Here is a 9,293-nt window from a genome sequence, read left to right as displayed (position 1 = left end):
ACATGAAGAAATTTTAATGATTTTCTCCGGTGGAAATTGTCAGTTTATTAATTGTACATGCATAATATAACATTACCAGTTTAGTTGTAATTTGTCAACGAAAATTGACAAAAACGCTTTACAAAATGACAATATTCTCTATCAAAAGTTGCGGCCGCTGTCGGCCATAGTAGTTTAAACATTAATTTTGAGTAACTCAAGTCCATGGGTACATGTAAATTACATATACTAGTATATACATGTATATATAGTTTTTCTTGTTTGTCCTTAAGACAACTTTGCAATAATATTTTTTCACAGTTTAGTGCACTCGAATGGTTCTTCACAGTATTCGGACTTTTTCCTCCTGAGAACAGCAATCCAGGCGTCACGAGTTCTTCGATCTTTAACTGCAAAACGGAGTCCTGAATCCGAGGTCTTAAGAAATATTCCATAGAAATCTACAAAATGAACAGTTAACTGGATCGATGGTTTGAATTCAAGTATTGTATGCATTAATGCAGAAATCTATCAAAGCATATTAGTTTCATAAAAGGAAATACTATAGTACCTTCAGTGTTGAAGCCCCTGATAAACTTTATCTCTGAAATGCAGACTTTTCTTTTTCGGCGTTTACCCCACTCCAATGTGAAAGTAGGATGTTGTCTTATCTCTATTTTCTTTTCCGTTGCTTTTCCCTTTCTGTCGTACAGGAAGAAATGTTCTGAAAATAAACGTCCATCATGACTCTTAATGTTAAAGACATTTTAATAAGTTGATAATCATAGAAATGTCACCATAAATTCATGGAGAAACGTACCATATGTTGAACTTTCTATTTTCTGCTCCATTTTGCAAAAGGAACGCCAAGTGTTGATGCAAAAGTTAAAATCTGACACAATATATCCTAGGATCATCTCAATATTTTCAAGAATGTTTTCTGCATAATATCTCCCAACTGTTTCCACGGAATACCTCATTCTAAGCTCCAGAGACCTGTCTGGCTGAATGATAACACTCAGATTTGTTTCATATGATGAATCTTGCTCCACACTGAAATTCGACAACTTAATATGCGAAATGTTGAAAGCTTTCCAAATTGTCAAGTCTTCCATTATTATCGAGTGGACTGTGTGTAATTCTTCTTTAAAATTGGGCAATTCCTTCAAGAGTTTGAAAGGAAAAAGACTTCTGGACACTCCTTCAGCAATAACAGTTTTATTTTCGTTCAGAATATCATGCAACGTGGACTTTGGGTTTGACAGATCTGGTGAAACGATGGGAATGTAATTAACGCACAGAGTTGGTCGTTCAAGAAATTCTGGGAAATGTAATCTAGTATCCACCGCGGTGATTACACATGGTCTTTGACAGTTCAATTGCTTTTGAAGCGATAGTTGAAAAGCGGTACAAAATAGCGAAAATAGAGTAATTTGATGTCTTGTTGCCACCTCTTCCAGTTTTTGTAATTGATTGACTTCAAAGTGTTTCCTGATCACTTCACTTATATTTGAACCTCTTTCATCTTCTACTTTTTCAATCAGTCGAAAACTTTGTGGTTCTCTGCATTTTGAAAGCTCCTGGTTCCAGTAAGTCCTTAGTTCGTCTATTCGTTCATTCAAATGCTTTTCCATCAACAAAGCTGAGTCTATTGGCTGACGCACAATTACTTCTGAAAAACGTCGATGGAATAGGTTTTGTGTGGTAATATATTCCAGATCTTTTGCGATAACCCTAACACATCCGTTATCGAAGTTGCTGTGGTTCAACAAAATTCTGAGAACACCGAATCCTGAAGACTTCCAAAAGATAGCTTTTATGGGAATATCTTCGTATGGATCAAACTTTGATATGCCGCTCGACACCTTTTCCAATTCGGACTTTGAAGAAACTGTGATAAAATTGAAGCAAACATCTTCAATATCTATGATGCACTTTCTTTTGTTACCACGCTTCATACCAGGCTCAGTCTCTTGAAGTATTGTTCTGCATTCTGGATTGAATGCAATCAGATTAAGGAGAGAAATCTTCCATGTTTCTACGCAATTCAATTCCCAAAACACAGTGAAGTCTACTGTAATTAATAAATGCGGATTATCTGGATCGTTTTCTTGTAATTCTAGATAATGTTGCTCCAGATATGACAAACTTTCGTATATGTAATCATCATCTTTTGTTACGTCTACTTTTGACATTCTGGAAAGGAAATATTCAGCTATTTCAACTACTGTGTTTTTTCCTGACATTAAATAAACGACAGGTAGCCGAATATGACTAGATTCAAATAAATAATTGATGAGCTCTATTGCTTTCTGTGAATCCAAACCAAAATCTAGAAGAATTGACGAATCCTTTATTTCTGAATGGTCAACGGACAAAACCAAAGAAGCAGACAATTTGACAAAATCAACCCAAGATTGAAGCAACTCTTCTTTACTTTGGGATGATTCTTTATTAACAAGGTTTAAATCTGGAATCGTTGTCTGCTTGTTATTTTGTTTAAATTCTTTTCCCTCTTTCGCCAAACCTTCAGACGATAAAGACATATTGATGTCGGCAAAAGCAAATTGTACTCTGTTTGAAACCAATGCGTGATTCAATGCAAAAATTATTTTATGTTTTGGTAAAGCATAAAAACCATTCATAGCATTCACTGACTGAATATTTTGATCTGCTCCCATTCCGACTGCAAGTAATCCCCAGTTTATCACCTGTGCTGCCTTTCCAGTCGAACGTCTGTAATAAGCAAATGCATCCATAAACGCATTTCCTGCAGCATAGTTGGCTTGGCTTTTATTGCCAAAAAGAGACACAATACTTGAATGCATGACAAAGTAATCCAGATCCATGTCTTTTGTCACGAGATGCAAATTCCACGTACCTAATATTTTCGGTATCAAAGGAATATCAAATGTTTCATTTGTCATCTTGCTAATGGGTTGATCCCGCAGAACCCCTGCGCCGTGAAAAACTCCACGAATTTTGGTATCTTCAAGCTGACGTGCAAGTTTGGAAAAGACGTGCTCTAAGTCTTTTCTTTGAGTTATATCTACTTTGTCATGCAGGATGACTGAATTTCGGATATTCTTGGTGTTTTCTATGCGCCGATTCTCTACATCAGATGGAGTGCGTCTTGATAAACTTATGACCACTTTTGCACCACGAGCGGCCAAAAATTTCGTTACTTCCCAACCTAGACCCGACAGTCCACCTATAACAATGTATGCGGAGTCTTTCCTTACTAACAATTCATTTGGAACTTCTATTTTCGTAGATCCTTTCATTGACGATAGGTTCAAAATGCAATCTGAACTTTGTGGGGACATCCGCGAAACAATATCTCTATTTTCAAGCAGGATACGTTTTGCCTGTATAAATTGTTTTTGCATGTTTGTTGGCTCACATATTTCAAAAACATCGATCAAGCACGATTTTCTGCTTGGGTAATTTATTGGATTGTTTGATGTTGTAGACAATGGCAAAAAACCCTTTATACTGAGTAATTGTTGAAGCTTTGGAAACCACTTCACAATAACGTCGAAGGAACACACCACCTGTTTTGAGAGCACGATTAGGTTTGATGCTGTTGGGTCTTGACTGTCCTTTGAAGCGTCAAATACTTCTGTTAATACTATACAATGTTTCTTTTGTAGCAATGCTTTCAGAATGTCTGTGATATCCTTGCATTGCTTGTCATATAGTATGAAGACATGATTCTTTTTGTCGATTTTGCCAGCCAAACACATTGCAACAACAGTGTTTAAAAACATTCCTGTCCTGTAAAACGGTACCTCTGATAGTTCACATATACAAAGCCTGTTTACTTTAATAGTGCTGGCTACATTGATAAGACAACATCCGACAACTTGTATCCCATTTTTTGTTAAATGTCCTATAAACTCACATGCTACTACAGCAGTACCGATATCAAAACTTTTACCCCAATAATTTGTGATCGGTATTGTTTTTTGTTGCAGAAATAACTCGTTTTTGGAACACAACAATGCTTCCTGGATCGAAACATTGCAATTTTCCTTGTCAGTGTTTGAAGATTCTAAGCTTGGAACTAGAAATAAAGTGTTATTGTCTAACTCTGACCTTTTCCGCACAGAAAACGCGTTTTCCGTTGAGGGTTCAATTGTTTTGACAGTATTGTCAAAATAATTCAATGGCATATTTTGAATCTCTTTTGAAAGCACTCCCGTTGCTGATATGATGTATTCTCGAGGTAGTTCATTTTGCTTGTCATTTTTCACAGCATTGATTACTGTCAGAAATGAATTTTGGAGGTCGTTCAAGTTTCCATGGAGATCTATCATTATGAGCTTAAATTCAGGGTGTTCCTTTTGAAATGATCGACTGATTCCCCAGAGTTCTGATCCAAAAATTCCATAGATTTCCCTCTCTTCACCACCCTGTGTCCATTCTGTAATAACACATAAACTCATGCTTTGCATATCTATTTCTTGAAGTACCTTCAAAAGAATGTGGGATGACTTTTTCACAACTTCTAATACGTGATTCCCATTAGCATCGTTTTCAGCTTTTGAAAAACCAGGAACAAAGTATAAATCAACATCTCTCTTTTCTTTCAATGATGAAAAGAAATTTTCGCTTTCTGCGTCGCATGTAAGACTGACAATATCTAAATTTGAGCAAGTTCTACAAAGAGTCTCCCTAGCTTCAACTATCGCTTTCGTATTCCACGAAAACACCAAACTTGGATTACTGAATGAAAAGTTATTTGTAGGGAGAGTGATTTCCTGCCATTTTTCTTCATAGAAAAGCCTATGAATATCAACTTCGTCAGAAATTATCTTCATTTCAAATCCTTCCATCTCTGCTACAACTAGTCCATTCTCTCGCACAAGTATTGCATTTGACACTAGTTTTGAATTATCAGTCAGCACCAATCTTGAAAAACAAGACATCTTCGATGTTGGTGCTTGTTTTACTCTAAATTTCTTAACCTCAGTGGGAAGAATACGGGATTTGTGATAAAAACCTGATTGCAAGTTTGGATTTATACAAGACTGAAACATTCCATCAATGAGGACAGGATGAAAACAGGCTCTTGGTATATCCATTTGGACATTTTTTGTTAAAACAATTTCTGCAAGGCATTCATTTTTTGATGTCTGAAACTCAGATATTATTCGGAAAGATGGACCATGTTTGAAACCCAATGAATTAAGGAACTTGTAGATATCATTACTGGAATTTTTTGCAAGTCTTGTTCCGACACCAGCCACATCAAGTGTTACAGAATGTACTTGTTCCACATGCATCACCTTTCCCTCAGCTAATATCCAGGGACTTTGTGATTCCCGGACCTTAAAGTCAACTCTCTGTGGTGAAACTAAATCAGTGTCGATGTGAAGAGACTTTTGCTCGTTCATGGCAATTTCCAAAGGCCTCTTTATTTTCCATGAAATTTCAAGATCTTTTACATTCCCAGTCAACAAAATTCTCCCTATTTCAAGTGCAGTCTCGCCATATAATGCCCCTGGTACAATTATTCTGTTTTCTACCACATGCTCATATACAAATGGTGTGTTTGACCTTGAAATGTAGATATTAAATTTCCCGTTGCTTCCTGGTATAAACCTAATCATTCGACCAGAATGTCCTTCCAAACTGTTTTCCTGTGTCAGTCGATTGATCATGTCCGAGTTCAGACTGAAATCTAGCCTGTTGAATATATACCGTGGAAATGTGCAGAGACACCCATCCATTTCAGTTACATTTTCCCACAACGGTGTAACACCTTTTCCAAACAATGCATTCAGTGAATTAAAAAATGTTTTGGTATCGTTATTTTTCTGAACAGAGGGAAGGACTGTAACATCGTCATCAGGAAAAACATTTGAAACGTGTGCCTGGAATACAGGCCGGGGTCCTATCTCTAAAAAGATAACGTCTTTCAATTCATTCTTGACTGACTTCATCCCTTGCATAAAGAGCACGGGTTGTAAAACATTGGATGCCCAATACTTTGCTGTAGCAAAGTCATTCTGAATTTCCTTTCCTTCTACCGTTGAAAAGATTCGAACTCGCGGTGTGTTTGGTCGAAGTCTTTGCAGTATTTCGAAGAGGCGTTCACTGGCCTGTTTTGTGTGATGGCTGTGGTATGCACATGGAGCATTCAGAGGAATGAATAAAGCATCATTTGGCAAACGTGTCTTTAATCTTTCAAGCGCTTCTTTATCTCCAGATACTGTGCTCGACTCTCCGCTGTTGTAAACGGCAATATTGACTTTATTTCTACTATCTCTAGAAAGTTCTGTACATGCTTGGTTTACCTCCGCAGTTGGACAATTTCGAATGACCATCATAGCACCACTTTGACAAGTTGTTAATGCAAGTGACCTGTGATAAATAACTGTAACAGCATCTTCAAGTGAAAGTGAACCACACTCGTAGGCTGCAGCCACTTCACCTACGGATTGCCCGACAACTGCGGAAGGACTTATACCTATGTGTCTCCAAGATGCAGCGAGAGCAATTTGTATAGTAAAAATTGCTACGTGTGTTTTCATTGGATTGTCATAAATTTCATCGCTGTTTTGAATAGTTTTATATATGGACATGTTTGCATTTAGCTTTTCTAAGTACGTGTCGATTTCAATGACACATTTTCTGAACACAGGATTTTTTGCGATCATTTCTGCACACATACCTGTCCATGTTGTCCCCACACCACAGAAGACAAATACTATATTTTGTGACTTAGAAAACGTTTTAGAAACAGTTTGGTCATCATTTATTGCAACGTATTTCAACTGATCATTTAGATTGCTTATTGAATTTGCAACTATCAATTCACGATATTTGAAATGCTCCCTACGAAGAACAGATGTATACGATATATCCTCTAACTTTTCATTGAGATTTTGCCTTAGGTCTTGGACTATTTCTTTCAATGATTTTCGTGTAACTGCAGAAACCACAACTACTCTATGATTGGGAAATAAGACATCTTTGTTAGAGTCTTTGTTTGTTTTACGAAGTAAACTAAGATTTTCTATTTGGTATACTATTGCATGTGAATTGGTGCCACCGAAACCAAAACAATTGATAGATGCTAATCTACAGCCTTGGAGATCTTTTTTCCATTCTGCATTGTCTTTGCCAACTACAAATCTGTATTTTTCAAACGGAATGTTTTCGTTTAATTCTTCTGCATTCAAAGATGGCACAAATTGACCATGTTTCATCATTAAGAGGACTTTGATGAGTCCCGCAACACCTGCAGCCGATTCAAGATGCCCTATATTAGTTTTCACGGATCCAATTCTGATGTTGTGGCCATTAAAATTGGAACTAAAGAAATCTCCCAAAGCATTGACCTCTATTGGATCACCGACAGGAGTACCAGTGCCTGCAATTAAACATCAGGGCTAATTAAAGGACTATTCCCGTAGATCTACAATAAAACACGGTTAGGGTGAGTTAACAATGCATCGGATACATACCTTGCTTCGGACAACTTTAAGCAATAAACTTTCATTGAACCCCAGTCTCCCCGTGTTTTTACTTGTTTCTGTCTTAAAGGTGAAGATTTAAACTTTTTAATGATGCCGATTTTTATTTTCATGTTGTGATAAAAATACCACAAGAATGGCCTTGAAATTACATTAATTATTTTGCATCATCAAAGGGGAGTACCCAGAATTTTACGATTTTGCAATTTTTAGAGTTGTCGTTCTTTTAAATAGACGTCAAAGGGTAGGTTAAATTTATAAATGATTGATAATTTTACAGATTTTTTTTTCAAAAATTTTACTTCAATGTTTGTATAATATTTTTTAGAGTTGTTTTTAACTAGTATGTTTATTTCACCGTACATCGGACACAAATTCACCATGCATCGGACACTTTCCGATGCATGGGTAATCACTTCCATTTTCATATAAAACCCAAATGACAGCTGTTTTTTACGGAAATGTAAAATAGAAACACTAAAATTTCAGTGAAAATACAAATTATCGATATATGGCGACTAGAAGTGGACTCTATTTATTTCTTTAAACTAGATGATGATAACCCACGCGACAAAGGCGCGAGTTGCCATATTACTAGCATTAAAGCCTTTCTAAGGCAATGTGATGCATTTAAAATCTCTTCACATTTGTGGTTCGAAATAGTCATTCAAATTTAATTAGAAGGTTAATTTTCAAATATAAGATAAAAATGTTTCGATTTCACTAATTTTAAAACACAAAGATCAAGGTATGATATTTTTCTGGTTTAAATATCGTATGTCCGATGCATGGTGAATATTGTCCGACCCATGGTGAATTCTGACTTATTTTGAAAAAATCGGTTTTTAATGATATTTTCTCAATAAGTGGGGCACGATTGTGTCAAAAGTTTATATTTTAACCAAATACTACGTGTAAAGTTCCATTTTGATAATATTTGGTCGGTAGCGATATCGCATGGTGAATTCACCCTATTGCGAATAAACTTGGATCAATTTTAAGGAGGTTCGATCCTGAACAGATTTTTGAGCAGATTTTTGTCGACCTTTATTCTAAAATTCTGCATCATATTTAAGTTCTTACATTCAATTTGGATTCTACAGTGCAAATTAGACTATATTCAGTGAAAAAAACCGCTATTAAATTCCATACAAATAGGATTAAGCCAGGAACTATATTTTGTGGCGGAAGCTTTTTTAGAAGAAAATGGCTAATTTTTCTCTTTTGAAGTATTTTCAGTTCTGTTAAGTTGAGATTCCTATTTTTCCATGCTGGTTGCACACAGAGATATTTTGTGCAGTGAAATGTTTTATGTTGGTTCTGAAATATCTATTAAATCAATTTTTATGAATTCTATCATCATATTGTCATATTAAATGTACCGTAGCACCAAAAGAATCATATTGAACCCCGTTTTTTTGTTTTGATTTTTAATTAAGCTTTGTGTGTAGATACTTAAAATATCAGGATTCAACCTCGTTTAATAGGGCTGTGTGCTCAAGAATATTTTTAAATTGTTTAAACTTACTAGAAAAGCAAATTTCTGTGTAAAAAATATAGGAAATTACATTAAATGTTTTAGTTCGAAAATGTATTTTTCTTTACGAATTAAAATTTTATTGCTAAAAAATTTATATTTCATCTTTTAGGGTGGATCTGTTGGGTAATTTGAGGGTAATTAATCGAGCAGCCGGCCTTCTCGACTTAATTTGTAAAATTCATAAGGTCATAAAACTGTACTGTAAAATGTAAGTGTGATATTTTCTTTTTAAATGTATTTGCCGAAATCGTGTTTTACTGTTTATTTTACTGTTTAACTAAAGCATGCAT

General features: G+C 35.6%; 1 protein-coding gene across 1 annotated transcript in view; it reads right to left on the bottom strand.

Moving 5' to 3' along the window:
• Positions 1–294: 294 nt before the first annotated feature.
• Positions 295–9,293, bottom strand: part of LOC133188200 (mycocerosic acid synthase-like) — a 53,929-nt gene continuing 44,930 nt past the window's right edge. The window contains exons 6-8 of the mRNA XM_061323580.1: positions 800–7,360; positions 551–703; positions 295–440 (exon numbers count right to left, since the gene is read on the bottom strand). Coding sequence (XP_061179564.1) covers positions 295–440; positions 551–703; positions 800–7,360 — 6,860 coding nt within the window. The remainder of the gene's footprint in view (positions 441–550; positions 704–799; positions 7,361–9,293) is intronic.

Source organism: Saccostrea echinata, unplaced genomic scaffold, assembly GCF_033153115.1.
Source record: "Saccostrea echinata isolate AGI-Se365-2 ecotype Australia unplaced genomic scaffold, CSIRO_AGI_Sech_v1 ptg000016l, whole genome shotgun sequence".
In the NCBI taxonomy this organism is placed as follows: Eukaryota; Metazoa; Mollusca; class Bivalvia; order Ostreida; family Ostreidae; genus Saccostrea; species Saccostrea echinata.
Note: the sequence above shows the minus strand (reverse complement) of the source record. Positions and strands in the feature narration are given on the sequence as shown.